This window comes from Alosa pseudoharengus, unplaced genomic scaffold, assembly GCF_046254945.1.
Source record: "Alosa pseudoharengus isolate Yale_2024_CS ecotype anadromous, Long Island Sound unplaced genomic scaffold, YU_APseudo_1.1 YU_APseudo_1.1_scf_12, whole genome shotgun sequence".
Classification (NCBI taxonomy): Eukaryota; Metazoa; Chordata; class Actinopteri; order Clupeiformes; family Clupeidae; genus Alosa; species Alosa pseudoharengus.
The window spans coordinates 35,833,206-35,849,390 of NW_027468587.1; the positions used below are offsets into that span (position 1 = coordinate 35,833,206).

The following is a 16,185-nucleotide window of genomic DNA, read 5'->3' on the forward strand; positions in this document are numbered from 1 at the left end:
ACAATACTATTGTAACTCTTAAATCATCTGAATGCATACAGTAGAGCACAGAGAAAAAAAATGAAATATTAAATGTAAAATTGAAGAGAACAGTGCAAAACAAAAGGTCACACATGGAGAAGTCATATCATTGATTTATTGATCGATGTTTCTGCCAACAGTTTTGGAGGTGTCAGAATGTATAACTCCCTTTAATGCCTTTCAGCAATGTTACATCATTCCCATCCACTTCCTCTTTTTATAGTCTAGTTTGTTGCTTTTTTTTAAAAAAAAAGTTAGCAAGACTAAACTCATTGCATAATTTACCATTTACAATGTACAAGTGGCATAGTTCCCTTTGTGGTACAACATATTAAAATTGTCATTTTAATGGATGAGCAGTTCTGGACACCACTGGCTGCATTGCAGTACATTCAAAACACATATTCAAGTTACAGATGATAAGTGAGCACACACAATCTTCAGCAGACAAATCTCTTTTTGCTTTTTACTAAACATAACACAAACAAATAATTACAAAAAATAATTGATGTCTAGCACTGCGGCACATGTGCTGATGTTATACAGTTTCAGTACCATGCAACCATGACCTGGGATCAAGCATTAGCCTTGCTTATAACCCACCATATCCCACAAACACTATCTGAGCAGATGCTGAGCACGTGCCTCAGGGCCAGTGTTAATGCCAATCGTCCTGCACAGAGGCAGAAGACACCAAAAAGTTTGTCAGTCGGAGGACATGAACTTGAATCTCAGGCACTAGGACGATCACGTTAGGGGCCGGGCACACCTAGAAATGTAGAACCTTTGAGACGCTTATAGTGTAGTCCATGTGTAGGTGAACTGGGCTGTACAGTCAGCACGCGCTTGAGTAACACATGAGCCCCTGATAACCCTGCCCTCAGCTGGAGCGCCACAGCTCAGCACTGCACTGCACTCTGGTGGCCTGGAAAGGCTCTACTCAATGCTGTGTGGCCACCGTTTCAGGATTCAAGTCATGGATTCTGGATTTAGAGGAGCCGATTTAACATAATTTATTTTGTACAGATTATATGTCCACACACGCACACGTACACACGCTTATAAATTAGGTTGGTCGGTTAAAAAAAATAAACAAACAAACAAACAAAAAGAAACCCTCAGAATTGTTTGCTTTGTCAAGCTAAAACGGCATGATCCTTCAGTCCAGACACCCTTAGGTCAGCCTCATCTGATACTGCTAAGTTGAACCTGCTGACAGAGAGTTAGGGGACCAGCAGGGTTGGCGTGCAATGCAAAGACTTGCTTTGTTAAAGTTTAGCAACAAATTCTTATTTATGATGCTGCCCTGAAAATAATGTGTTAAGATCAGGCTTTAGTTAGGACCTGTGTACAAACCAAGTCACCTGCATCAGGGCTGCACTGCCACCCTGTGGAGATGGGAATGAGGTTCAGGAGGACAGAGACACAGGGCTTTTCTGCATTTCCCACCATATCTGCTGTGACTGGTGTCGACAAACTTGTCTCTTAGGTCTTATGTCTAATCATGGCCTACTACCTCTGCCAGCGCTATAGGCTGGGGTTAGTGTTATTAACTTCTCTTTCTTTAACAACTTGGCAATAAGAGAGAAGCAAGGTGACCCTCACCTCTGAATGTAGCATTTGCATTAAGGTGCGTCATTTGTAACTAGCTGCCCCTTGTGAGGGGTATTAGTTCTTGTCCCAGACAGGGTAAGGGCACAAGGGTAAGGGCACAGTGCTGCAGCCCCAGGATGGAGTGAGAGCCTGGGGCAGAAGAGGAGATACAGAGAAATGCATTATGGGATCGTGGTCGCATTGCCTATCGAACCAGAGAAACAAAAGTGCTTTTTAGTAGATGACCACCACATGTTGGTCATCTCCAGGCCATGTCCACAGCAAATGTGCTACATGAAGCTCTTAAACCCATAACTCAAAAGAATTGGCTTACAGTATTAGTATCGTGGTTATGTCCATTTACATATCTCACTGTTTCAGAGAGAAAAATAAACAAGATTCAGGGGCACTTATACAAAATAATCTGTTCAGAGAGTTCCCCCACAGGCACAAAGTGGATTTGTCACAAAGGTAACATTCTACATCCTGTACACACACTGTGGTTAAAAGGATAAGAGGGCTTGATGGTGGGAAGCAACGGAAAGGCAACATTCACTCTTGGTTCAGGCTAGTCTGTTTGGGTAACGGAGTGGTCAGCAGCAGCTCTGTCCCGCTCTCGGGCCCCAGACCCTTCATGGCCATGCTGGCCCCCACCATGGCCGGGTAACTGCGGTTACGCCGCATGCCAGCGTTGAGCGTGGGAAGGCCTCCAATGGGGCTGGTGACCATTGGATGTGCTGCCCCCGGCCTGCGCAGTCCCCCACAGAAAGGCCCGAGGGTCAGAGGGCGGGGGGTCACCCCCAGGCGCTTCACCTTGTCCAGCAGGCGGAGGTTGTGCACGCTAACATCCGTCTGGCACTCTGTGTCCGCATGCTGGTGGGCTTCCGCTTGGCGTACCTCCTTCAGAATGGAGCTGGCCGGCTTGGACGCCAGGAAGTTGTCGTAGGGCGGGGCCGAGGGGCTGTAGTCAAACGGGGGGGCTGCGACAGGGCTGCTGCGTTTGGCTCTGGTGGGGGAGTTGGGTGGGGTGGAGGGGAGAGTGTCCACCCCACACCTAGAGTTCTGGCCAATGGCACACTCTGCAGGGTTGTGACTGGGGTTGGCGTAGTCGGTAGGAGTGGACGCCCCGCGGTCCCAGCTGCAGGGGTCGTAGACAGCGGCGGAAATGCCGCGATCCTGCAGCGTCCGCACTAGACCCAGCGAGGTGCTGGTGGTCTTGGTGGAGTCGCGCAGGTTGGTGAAGGACTCGGCCACGCTGAGGCGCCGTGGGGTACAGGGAGTGGAGGAGCAACGGAGAACGCTGGAGGTCAACACACACGAGGCAGTGGGACCAGACATCAGACTGAGGAGAAGTGGGGAGACGGAGGGAGGGAGAGAGAGGGAGAGAGAGAGAGAGAGAGAGAGAGAGAGAGAGAGGGAGAGAGAGGGAGAGAGAGGGAGAGAGATTCACAAAATAAGTTCCTGAAAATGTGGTCTCAAATTCAAACATGGTTCAGTAGTAGCAGCATATGTTTTTTGTTAAAGCACCAGGATGTGATATTATTCCTGTAACAGAGTTCAAATAGTTACAGGCTACCGCATGGTATTATAGTTCCAGGATGGACATGCAGAAAGTTCCGCATTCACACTGAACATTCCAGTAGTTCAAGAGAATGTAACCACATTAAGTATTAGTCATCAGTTAATTGAAAAAAAGAAAGAGGTCTATTGACCCTCCGCCATGCGCATCAGATTATATTTTCAGTCATATAAACACTGAAAGGGCTTAGCTTGAGTCAGTGTTAAAATTAATCAAAAGCATGAATTTGAATCTGTTCCCTAATACTGCTCTGTACATATGAGTTAGCTTGGATTTCTTCTCTGGATTATCTCCTGTTTCTACGACTCGCATGAGCCATGAGTCCGGTTCTGTAAGAACGGCGCTAAATCATTAGTCCGGTTCTGTAAGAACGGTGCTAAATCATGCTGGAACAGACAGAGGAAAGCTGGTGCCCCCACACTTCAGATGGGCACTGCTCTGGGGTTAGGGAGTCACACAAACTGTTAAAGGGCAACACACACCCATGACCTACAACCCCCTAATGGGCAAGCCATGTGATGCAGGCTCACCCAAAGGGCAGGGCTCAATGTGCCTGCTCTACGTCTGCCCTGAGAAACAAGTGATAGAGCACCGCCTCGTCTTCCTCATCACATGACCTGGGGGAGCCAATGGGAATATTCTCTCAGTGGAAGGCTTGATGGTGTGGACTGCTTTGTGCCATTGTGAATATGAATGTGTCCTTCTGATGCCAACATTTACTGGCATCTTCAGTTTATGTGTGTAGACACACTTAGAGTCTTTATAAACCTTGATATTTCATTTATTCTGTGTGTAAGAGACAGTATGTATGTGTGTGTGTATGTGTGCCTGTGTGTGTATGTGTGTGTGTGTCTGTGTGTTCACCTGGGTGTGACTCTGGTCAACTCGTCCGACGGGTGCATGATGCGGCAGGTTGTGATGGTGTAGGTGGAGCTGGTGTGGGACTGACACTTCCCAGGGAAATGCACTGCAAAGAGACAAGACACCGGTCAGTCTATTAAACCACTCCCCTCGCCCAATACATACACACTCCCAAAGGCACAAGCAGGAACATAAAACTGCATCAGAGGATTTCCCAAACTACTTGTTTTAAAAACGTTTGACTTGGATGTATTCAAATGTATCTTCCATTGCTACAGTACTGTATGCTCTACTGTTTTTCTGTTGCAGTTTTATGAGCTATGCTGCAAGAAAAGGAAGCAGTAAGCAAGACTCTGAGCACCCCTACACCCAACACATGCAGGAGACATGATGGAGCATCACCTTGGAGAGGAGCATGGGAGGAAAACAATGAGCGTGATTCACAAGGTATGTAGCACAGAGATGACAGATGACAAGTGTGTGTGTGTGTGTGTATGTGTGTTGAAGTGAGTGCAGCTGAGCCTAAGTGATACTTAGCTGCTGACGTCCCTGAGTCATGTGAGGATGTACACATGCTGCTTTTAATAGTGCATAACTCCAGTGTATTTTAAGTGTGGGGGACTATGAAGGGTGTGTGTGTGTGTGTGTGTGTGTGTGTGTGTGTGTGTGTGTGTGTGTGTGTGGTGTGGAAGAAGTTTTTTTATATATATATTGAAGTGGACTTCAGAAAGGGGATCTGGTGGCTGTAGTGAGAGATTTGTGTATGTGCATTTATGTGGAATACATCACCAAATCAACAGATAGAGAGAAGAGACAATCAGAGAAAAAAGTAGATTATGTCTTATTGAACACAGCATCAGATGAGCTGGAGGCTGAACTGAGAAAGCTAAGGTAAGATGTAGGGAAAAAAGAACTGATTGCAGTAGAGATCAAAGAGAGTTGAAATGACTATAATTTCAGATCAGAATGAGAACAGATCAATTTAAAAGTTTTGCTTGAAAAGATATTCATTTTTTTCTTTTTCTTTTAAATGATATGCTAGTCACGAATGATATTAGGATTGTTAAACAAGTCAGAATGAAATGATCAGGATCTAGTACGGTGTCTTGTGTAATTCTGCTGGATTTTCTTGTAAAAATTGTTTTTTTTGCATATTTTGCTAGTATAGAGTCTAAGGAACAAGATTTTTTTTGTCTTCAAATTTTCACGATCCATTTTCACACTTAGATGACATCATCATTTATATAATGCATAATTAAGACTGGGACTACTATCACTTGGGGGTCAAATGTGAGAAAACACTGGTAAAGAGGGTATTCTGCCTAATTTTTGGGTGCTGATTCTGAATATCATATTTACTTAGCTGATTTTTTAGTTTTAAACCTGCTAATTAGCATTTGCGGCCTAAAACTGGCCTCCATAGGCAACATAGAACGGGTGAATAGGGTAAAAAATTTAACTCCTTGATATTCTTATGAAACTTTACTAGTTGATTAGTTATGTAGAGACAATATTTTTTTGCATTACAAGTTTTCTGAAAATATATGTTTAAGCATGTAATTTAACAATATCTCATTAATTATGCACTAATTTGCATACATTTCAATTACAGACATCTGAATATTGGATAGTTAACATTGAATGTATACGTTCAGGTTTGCCTTCAGAACTTTTTCTGGATTCAGAGCCTTAAAAGAATGGCTTGTTCAAGCACCAGTCCTAGGTTATGCCGATTTCAGTCGTCCCTTTATCTTAGAGACGGATGCATGCCATGCAGGATTGGGGGCAGTTTTGTCACAGGAGAAGGATGGGTTACAGCGACCAATAGCCTTTGCTAGCCGGGACTTGCGGCCAAGTGAGAGGAACATGTCAAATTATAGTGCCATGAAACTCAAACTCCTTGCAGTCAAGTGGGCAATCACAGAAAAAAATGTCAAGTATCTCCTGGGCAACACGTTCACCGTGTACACTGACAACAATCCCCTCCAAACTGGGCGCTCTGGAACATTGCTGGGTTTCTCAGCTTGCCCTCTTTATTACAACATCAAATATTGTCCTGGGCCAGCTAATTGCAATGCCGATACCCTTTCTAGGCTTCCCACAAGCCCCACTAACACTTTGCGATTTGTGTCACACGGCCTGGACGTCCCCCTGCCGCTTGCCATAGCCAACATGCAAGCCTCAAGTGCACCTATCCAAGACTCTTGGATGACAGAATCTTGTATGGTGGACACCATCCCTGGTCGAACCAAAAGAGACCGGAAAGTCCTGCAAGGGACTGATCCCTGTATTTCCAGATACCTGTGGTTTTGGTGACAGGGACGACCACATACCCGTATTTCCAGATACCTGTGGTTTTGGTGACAGGGACGACCACATACCCGTTAAGACAAGTGGAGTGAACCAAGGGAAGTCCGCAATTGATAAAGCAGTGGTCCCAGATACAGGAAGTGGATGGGACCTTGTACCGAGCGATCCAGGCTCCTCCTTCCAGGGATCCAGTGCTGCAGCTTTTACTGCCAAAGGTGTTGCGAGTCAAAGTGCTCACTAGCCTACACAACAACCACGGCCATCTGGGGGTGGACAGGACCACAGATCTGATATGACAGAGGTGCTACTGGCCCCAGATGTGGCATGAGGTGCAAAAGTGGTGTTCTGAGTGTGAGCACTGTGCTTGCTAAAGCAAGACAACCCAAGCCAGAACCTTCTTGGGAAATATGCTAGCCCCTAAGCCTTTGTAGATAATCTCCATTGACTTTACTCTCTTGGATTGGGCTAGCACAGGACAAGAGAATGTTCTGGTAGTCACAAATGTTTTCTCAAAGTTTACCCAGGCCTTTCCCACCCCTGATCAGAGAGCTTCCACCATAGCTAAGATTCTAACTGAGAGATGGTTTTATGTGTATGGCGTGCAAAGGAGAATCCACTCTGATCAGGGGAGCAGCTTTGAGGAGGAGCTGTTGAAACACCTGTGTGACACCTATAACAAAGACTAGAACCACCACTTATCATCCAGAGGGGAATGGTCAATGTGAACGTTTCAACAGGACACTTCATGACTTGTTCAGGACCTTACCCCCTGAAAAGAAGCGTAAATGGCCCCAGTTGCTCCCTCAGCTCCTGTTCGCCTATAATACCACCGTGTACCAGTCCACACAGCACTCCCCATACGAGCTGATGTTCGGTCAGAAGCCACAGTTACCAGTCGACCACCTACTTGGATATACTGGAGGTGACCACAGGGTCAGTCCACCGACTGATTGGGTGGTGCAACATCAAGAGTACCTGACTTCTGTCTATGCTAGTGCTAGGAGACACTTAGAAGAGGCTGCGGCATATCGTAGGCATGGTGGTCCTAACAATGTAGTCCTCTTCAAAGTGGTTGTATGCACATCCCACCTCACTGAGGCCAGGTGCAGGACAAAAAAGCTTATCAAGGAAAGAAGAGTAGTTGTCCGCACACTGCCATCATAACACATAACGCAACGTTTCGACCCACCAGGGTCATCATGAAGACCCTGGTGGGTCGAAACGTTGCGTTATGTTTTTAACTCAATAAATTTAGTTCTTCTGGGAGATTGTAGTGTGCGGTCCTGACACTGTACCCATATTACCACCTGGCACTCTAGTCTTTTTCTAGTGGGCAGTGGTAGTGTAGTGGTTAAGGAGCTGGGCTAGCGTGCAGTAGCCTGAAAGTTGTCGGTCGGTTCAATTCCCGGCTTTCACTGTTATGCCCTTGAGCAAGGCACTTAACCCCAAGTTGCTCCGGGGACAATGTGATCTCTTGTAATATAGCTGACATACAGTATGTAAGTGACTTTGGTGTCTGCTAAATATATGTAAACTCTTTTGCAAGAACCATTTTCATGGTCGCCACAAAATCCAGGATACATGGGTGTCTACCAAGTATGAAATTGTGGAGTGTCTTGATGGAATTGGCACACACTATAAGATCAGGCTGTATGGGGAAAAGGGCCCCCTTAAGACGTTCCACTCATAATACTGCCGGACAGCATTCAAACCCCTTCCACCTCCCACAGTCTGTTTCACATGAGTTCTCTGCCAGTGTAGCAGAAGTAAATATTCTCCCCGTCCCCTTCAAGCCTTGGCAGTAGATAGGTATGCTACCAGGATGGTGAACTTTAAAGACAGGTGTGTATGCAGAAAGGCTGACCTGCAGCGCTGGCGCACACGTCCACCTGTGGGTGGTGATCATATACGTAGCTTCCTCTCTGGGAGAACACAGCCGGTCATTTGATATTTTTGCGGCATGGGTGTTTGTGGTTGTTGTTGTTGGAAGAACATGGCTTTATTCTTAATTCTAAGACTTCATTGCTTCTCTCGCACGCCCGGCCTGTTGGCTGTGGATAACCCGTAGCTTTTAAAGAGAGCAAATGCACATGGTTTAGTGTCTGAGCAATGTTTTCCCTTGAGTTTTTTGTTTTTTGTATTAGTTCAGGCTGTGAGAGGGCCATCCGTGGTTTGTCTGTTTGTTTGTACCTTATATTCTTTTGTTTGTTAATTTTGCCTACTGTTACTCAACTACCCATGCCTATGTCACCTGTGTTGCCTGTACTATTATTATTATTATAGATTATTTCCAAGACAAATTTCTCTTAAGGTAGACAATAGAATGACATGGCAGGTCAAGGAAAGCATCAAGAAAAGCAAAGATTAAGAAATCGTTTTTGACATAGGCAACAAGGGTGGAGGTGTTTTTACACTTTTCAGACACTCAAAGTTTGAAAACTATGGATATTGTTTTAGAACCAACAACCTTTCTACATTATCTGGGGGTTTTGTGTGCAAAAAGTGGAATTAATTGTCAAAAAATTAGAAGAAAATGTGAAAATCACTTTTCGGACTAGATATAATCGCTTATTTTAAAACATACAGAAAAAAACACTAAAGATGGATCGTGAAAATTTGAAGACAAAAAAAATCTTGATCGATCCTTAGACTCTATATTAGCAAAATATGCAAAAAAATTAATTTTTACATGAAAATCCAGCGGGACCCTATTTTCCAAACACAGCATACTGTACTAATCCTTTTCCATGCCTTTGAAAACAGCTTTCAAACATGGACTATTACCAGCGTGTGGTTCAGCAGATAACAGAATGTCTATTGGCAGGTATACCACTGCTACTAGTGAAAAGCGACATTAACCATCTGGAATCCCTCATCAAGAGGTACTTCAAAAGGTTGTATCTATTAAAAGAATATATTTTTTGACTGTTCTCAGTTCTCCTGCTTTGAATTGTTTGCGGAGAGGAAAGTGGTTTTAAAGTATGGATTGAAACATGTGGTTTGACTGAGGTCTGAGAGAGGGCAGATGCAATTAGAATGCAAAATGAGGAAATAAAACAATAAAATGCAAATATACTCAATGAAGTATGGCGCCAGGCATCTGAGGGTGGGGGTGATGTGGGTGACGTGTGTCAGCGTGATGACGTGGAGACCCAGAGCACTCGCCCAACCGCCAACACAACTTCCCCCCCCACTGGCCCAGAGTCCTTGTGAGGAAGGGTGGGGGTGGGGGTGACGCGCTCGGCCCTCTCCTGGCCTGTGTGCTGTGCTGAGAAGAGGAGGGAGGGAGGGAGGGAGGGAGGGGGGGAGGGGTTAGAGCACACCCTCACCGGAGGACAAGCCTGCAGCCTCTGCATTCTCCAAACTTCCTGTGGCCACCTGGCCATTTCCTGTCCCTGCGGCTGACGCCATCGCCGCGGCTGCTGACGGCTCTTGGCCGAGGCCGTTGTCGTCGGCGCCGCTGAAGGTGCTGTTGTTGTTGTTGTTGAGCGGTGTGTTGTTGTTCTCGCTGGCGAGCGAGGAGGTGGACGAGCAGCGGCTGCGGCAGAGGCGGCTCAGGTGGCCCGCCACCGACAGGCCCAGGAGGGACGAGCGCTCCCCAGCCTCGTCCTCCTCCAGGTCGGTGAACTGGTACACCTCCTCCAGGTCCAGCTCCAGAGGCCGGAAGCCCTTGGTGACCACACCGGGCCGCGCGTCCAGGATGCCTCCCAGGTTGGGCTGAGCTAACTGCTGCCACTGGTGCAGAGTGGCCGAACCTGGGATGGACAGGAACAAAAGCAAAGGGAGAGAAGAGAGAAACAGTTTGGCATTTAGTGAACAGAAAACTGCAATACTCTAAAGAATTGTAAAAGTATTACTTAAAGAGTGAAAGAGGAAAGCTGAAAGCTAGTTTAGAGTTCTGGACTGATCTGAACAGTTCTTACTCCTCACTATGCATGTCCTGTGAAGGGTGTTTTGTAGTAGGACAATGTTGTTCGTTCATGGAAACCTCGCCAGAAAACGTTGGCAACCTGAGAATACTTCTATTCATTACATTCATTACATTACAACTTTAGCTGTGAACATCAGGTCCCGTAGAGAAATCAGCCATAGTGCCCTCTGGAAAGTCAGTCCACAGGGCAATATGTATGTATGGTGTAGAGCGCTGGCAAGACCAGACACAGGCTACTGACACTTTAATTGTGTCAGTACCACGGGAGCAGACAGCTGATGAGTGGTGTGTGGGAAAAATAAAGCCTCATACACTTGGGATTTCCAGGAATTGTTGTTGTCAAAGTGGATTATATTAGTTGTGGAAGTAAAGGAGTAGAACCCCTCGGATGCCTTGGCATATTAGCATTCAGACAGAAAGGGTTGCCAGGTGGTGGGGTGCAAATCAATGCATACAACTACACATATGAAAACAGACATCCACCATCATATGTGCACGCGCACACACACACATGAGCACACACACACACACACACACACACACACACACATGTGCATACTCGCAAATACATACAGTACATGCACTCCCACATAAAAATGTACTGCTACACCAAACATAACTGGTTACTTATCACAAAATAATTTCTCTGATATTAATAATGTGAGAATGTCATCTATGCACTGGTTAGGTACGGCCACAGTTGAAAAACTCAAAAAATAAACATGGTGAGAAAATTATAATAAAGATTTTATTGGCAAATGCTCAACAAAAAATGAACACACTCAAAAGACAGGGTGAGATATTTAAGGACAACACAAAATACATTCACAAAATGTCAGGTGACTGAAGAACAACATACATGAGTTGTGTCAGTGCAAAGAGGAGAGGGAACAAAGTGCTTGAGATGGAGTTAACGGGGGGATCTCTGTACCTAACCAGTCAGACAGCAGACCAGCATGCACAACAGCTCTGAAACAACACAATCCTTACCCAGACTGGGCTGTACACTAGAGACAGCACAATGCGCTGTCCTACACACCCAACATCCATAAGACCTTCAGATTACTATTCAGCAACACAAATCTTCACATGTAAAATTGAATGTTAAAGCTTTTGTCACACAAATCCCTTTGATTCTAATCATGGGATACAAATATAGTTATAACTGTCCACAGCACTGTATTCTAGGAGCAATACCTCTTTGTATCACAAGGGGGAAACAAAGAGCAAAGGTGCATAATCACCACTGAATCACTGCTTCTGGTCACAAAAGCTACATACCAACATAAAGTGCATAGAAATAACATTTATAAACTACAACTAGTTACGAAAAATAAATATTATTTCCTGTACATCAAAAACATTTGACAGTTCTAATTCTAAACAATTACTTTGGAGCAAATACAAATAATGATAATACCACAACAGGGTAGGCTGCTGTTGGTATACAACTAAAGAATGGAAGACAAGAGTTAGACAAATGCTACGAGGGAAGACATTCTTTTAACAGAAAAAGACATGGAGGTCTTCACACAGCATTTGGGACTCTAACATAAAGCAGTACAAAAAATGTACCACATGGGTTTTATGTGGGTTGGACATTAAACCAGTATGGCTAACCACCAATATTGCTAATGAAACTCTGTTCAGGGACACCGTATCAATGAAGGCAGTTTGACCTTTAAACTTTAAAGTGCTGTAGCTTTTGAAAAGCGATAAACAGTCTGAATGGCCCTCTGAGGCGTCTCAGATCTCAAACAGGCAGTGTGGCTGTGTGTGGCGGAAGTAGAAGGAGTAGGGCCTGCTCAGGGCAGCTGTGTCCTGGTGCAGCAGTGACCACAGAGTGCCCAGCAGCACCATGGGGAGGGAAGCGGGAGAGGGGGGCTTGGAAAGAGAGGATGGGGAAGAGGAGGAGGAGGAGGAGAGGAAGAGATAGAAAGAGCGGCGGCGGCGGCCAGTGAGGTCACCTTCCAGTGGCTTAACGATCTGCAGCTTCTCGGGCAGGTAGGAGCGGGGCGCGTACAAGGAGAATCCGGAGAAGCCCGAGTGCAGGGAGGACAGTCCCAGGGACATGATGCTGTCGGCCGGGGTCAGCGAGCCGTCCTCCCCCTCGCCCCGCCCCTCCGACAGGCTCTCCTTCTCGGACAGCTCCTGCAGCTTGCGCTCGCGCTCGTCCTCGAAGAAGCGGCGCTCGCTCAGGTAGTTGTCCCGCCGCAGGGTCAGCCGCCGCAGCGCCGCCTCCAGGTCCCGAGAGCCCGGCGTGCCGGGGGTCCCCGCCTGCTTCCTGTTCGAGTCGTCCGACCTATTACCAAACCAGAACAGACAGGGAGAGATAGACGGCCAAGATGTTCATCACAAAGAACTCACTGACCACTGCGCTCATCACATGTTCAAATACTTGGTAAGGACAGCAACTAGTCCCTTATTTCACATTACAGGTTCCTTAAAGCAACACCAAAGAGTTTTTTGTACCTTAAAATAATGTTTCCAAAATTGTTTCCGTGGTTCATCAACTCGTAACAGGGTGAACGGCACTTCTGCATTCGCTTCGCGGCCCTCTATCGGCTATAACCGCACTATGTAAGTTTGCCAGATCGGGTAGCGGGTTTGTAGTTCGATGGAATGAGACATAAGAAACTACAAATTTGACTTGCATGATGTCGCAATACATCGTACTTTCATAAAATCATGCAACATATTCTACCTTGTCTATGGACATCGTTATTTGCAAAGCCGTTGCTGGATAAACAAATAGCGTGGTGCGACAGAGGAAAAGTTCTTTGGTGTTGCTTTAAAGGTTGTATCAGCCCATTTCAGGCCCAAAAAAGGCCCAAACATAAATGATCACATTCATCTAATCTTTCCTAACGATCCGCTAGCTGCCTGCCCCATAAGCAGGCCATCAAAAAAACGTGTCTCTGTAGGCAGCCTGGGCTCAGAGATCTGTACACAAAAACAATTGCTACCAACAAGTGTTGGCAACCACTCAAAGGCAAAATAAAGTGTTCCAACCCAAAACCGACGAGATGCGCATTCAGGAGAGTTTCAATTGCACGGGAGGGAAGGGGAGGGAGTAGCGAGCTAGGTCTCTGTTTTGCTTGAACATCAACAGAAGTGACGTTACCCCGCAATCGCTGATACAACCTTTAACAGTTATTTGCACACATTCCATTTAAGTAATTGGCCCATTTATCAAAAGCCAGTGATGTACCACATGCACTATGATTCTAACAGTAACAGCTCTACCTACAGTATGAGGTGGACATAACCAGTATCGGACAGAGGGGCCAGCGGAGATGTGTGAGGTGAGGTGAGCTTCCGAGACTGACCTGTCCTCGGGCGTGTGGGCCTCCAGGATGACGCTGCTGGTGCGGTTGTCCATCAGGCCTCCGTACATGCTGGAGCGGGGCGTGCTCACGCAGCTGGAGCGCCTGGAGGTCATGGAGGACGTCTGGTTGGACCCCGGGATGTTCATGGGGGAGGGGCCCATGGAGCGCTGACGCACCGTCTGGTTGACGTTACGCACCGTCTGGAAGACACGTTTGGGCTGCAGCCTGGACAGACACACACAGGCACACGCAATCAGAATAGCATGCATATCATGAGGACACACAGACCATATCAGTGTCTCCTTGCCACAGCAAATGGATTCTAATATGCAGTACTTGTGCTATAGATCCAAACAATGTTCAGTTATACCAGATAGATAGATAGAAAGATAGATACTTTATTGATCCCCAGGGGATACCATCTGCATATGGCAATTTCATAACCTACAGTACTACTTGAGGGGGATATTGTCCCACTTTAAGAAGTGCACTGAATAGAGAAGAGGTCCCTGCAGACCAAAGTATGTGAAATGAATGTTTGGTTGAGCGTATTGACATACATGTGTTCCTCTACGTCAGGGTCATCCATCTGCAGCTCTTTCCTCATGGTGCCCTCGATCTCTGCAGCCAAGGAATCCTGTGAGAGAACAATACCACTGTCAGACAGCAGAGGGCAGCACTAGAGAGGCCAAACAGGGCCATGCAGGGTAGGGTTACAACCTCTCTCCCTTTAGACCAGTGGTTCTCAAACTTGTTCTGTCATTCCCCACTTTGAAGGTGGGGAATTTTCAAGCCCCGCCTGACCCCATCAACCCGGCAAAATGGTATTGTGAAAATAGGTTTTTGCATATTAGTTCCACGTTACATTTCCCATCTCGGTCCACGGGATATGATGTTGTTTTAATTTATATGTACTGTAGTTCTGTTTATGAATCCTATGTGTGTGTGCGTGGCTATTTTGTAATCTTTTCCCCTAGTAGGACCTGTCCCACACATTGAGAACCACTGCTTTAGAGACACACACACACACACACACACACACACACACACACAGGTCACAAGCACAGAGATACTGTACATAACGGAAATAGCGTAGTTCTGTAGCTAAATGATATACTGAAGGCCTTTTACAGGGTCATGAGGTGCAACGTATCTCTTATCAAGTAATGGTCAAAACAGGTGATCACCAGCAATTTATTTTCAAGCAACTAGGGCTGCACAATTAATCGTATTTTAATCCCGATCACGGTTTTGGCTCCCACGATTAAAAAAGATGATCGAGCGATATTAAAAATGCGTGCTCCTCTGTCCATATATAAGGGAAAAAAAATCAAGGACTCCCTAAACCTGTCTGACCATGTGCCTGCATGTACCAGTCACATCTGCTCCCTGCACCACACAGCCTGAAGTTTTCTGGATTCACTGTGGACTTGAACGTAGCATGACATTAAAAGTTAAAAATATAGCCATACATCAAATAAAAGCCAAAAGTCAAATGTGTGGCACAGCAGAAGGCAAGAGCTTGTCCCTCGAAGCGGATCATCTGTTTGTTGGGAAATATTTTGGATTTCAGGCAAGTGAAGTTAACCAAGAACAAGTCATAAGCAAAGCACGGCTCTCAACTCACACCGTTAGACACGCAATTATCAGAAACCACACAAGGTCACACCACACATGCCTTTTTTACCACGTTAACTTTTAGTCCGTGCATCAGATGCATAGTAAGAGTTGAGCAGGCGACGGGATCCGTGAATTTTGATCATGTAATTTACAGACTATGTGCGTACAACCTACGACGTGCATAGCGTTTCAAGACACAACACTCAAAATGAGCAAACAATAATTAAAATGCATCAGAGTCTTTAAAACGTATCAATAACCAAACGACTAAAGTCATGAACGAGAGGGCACACGGAGACCAACTGGAACAGACTGATAAATCAAAGCAAATGTGGGGCAGAAAGGCAGAGGGGGGAGGTAAAAAGAGAACTACCACCACGTTATGTTCTGCCTGAGGATCCTGCAAAACACAGAGAAACAAAGTAGCCTAAGCTAAACAAAGGTAGAATTTGGAAGAAGGGGATAGGCTAACAACCTACATTTGAATAGACTTTAAATAAATGCCATATCGGCCATTTCTCTATACAGCAATGGTGAATGGATTAGCTTTAATGTCATGAACATGACATTGGCTAAATATCAAATAGCACCAATCGACTAATTATTTGAAAATATCATTTAAAACTAGAGAGTCTATAAAAAGAAATAAACAGGCTGTCAGTTATCCAGTTATCCTGCGAGTGACTTATAAGTGATAGAGGGAGAGGACAGAAATTAGAGCTTTCAAAAGAGGACACGAAAAAAAGAGGAGAAAGAATTTGGGTGTTGAGATCAGAGATGGGGTCAGAGATAGCAGGTCCAACATGTTAAGGAAAAATGAATGAATAATCGTGATAAATAATTGTGATCTCAATACTGATGATCATTTTGGCCATAATCGTGCAGCCCTGCAAGCAACTTATATTATATCAGATTTAACTTAACAACTCTTCACATATTTG

The 16,185-nt window shown here is 45.5% G+C and overlaps 1 protein-coding gene across 5 annotated transcripts in view; it reads right to left on the bottom strand.

The window, feature by feature from the left end:
- Positions 1-122: 122 nt before the first annotated feature.
- Positions 123-16,185, bottom strand: part of trak1a (trafficking protein, kinesin binding 1a) — a 42,462-nt gene continuing 26,399 nt past the window's right edge. For 2 of the 5 annotated variants that reach the window (XM_076281121.1, XM_076281119.1), the window contains exons 11-17: positions 15,618-15,644; positions 14,185-14,261; positions 13,625-13,849; positions 12,263-12,597; positions 9,694-10,119; positions 4,058-4,160; positions 123-2,956 (exon numbers count right to left, since the gene is read on the bottom strand). In XM_076281121.1, coding sequence (XP_076137236.1) covers positions 2,167-2,956; positions 4,058-4,160; positions 9,694-10,119; positions 12,263-12,597; positions 13,625-13,849; positions 14,185-14,261; positions 15,618-15,644 — 1,983 coding nt within the window. In that variant the 3' untranslated portion in view covers positions 123-2,166. Of the gene's footprint in view, positions 2,957-3,723; positions 3,811-4,057; positions 4,161-9,693; positions 10,120-12,262; positions 12,598-13,624; positions 13,850-14,184; positions 14,262-15,617; positions 15,645-16,185 lie in introns of all 5 variants that reach the window. The other 3 variants (XM_076281122.1, XM_076281123.1, XM_076281120.1) reach the window with 3 other exon arrangements.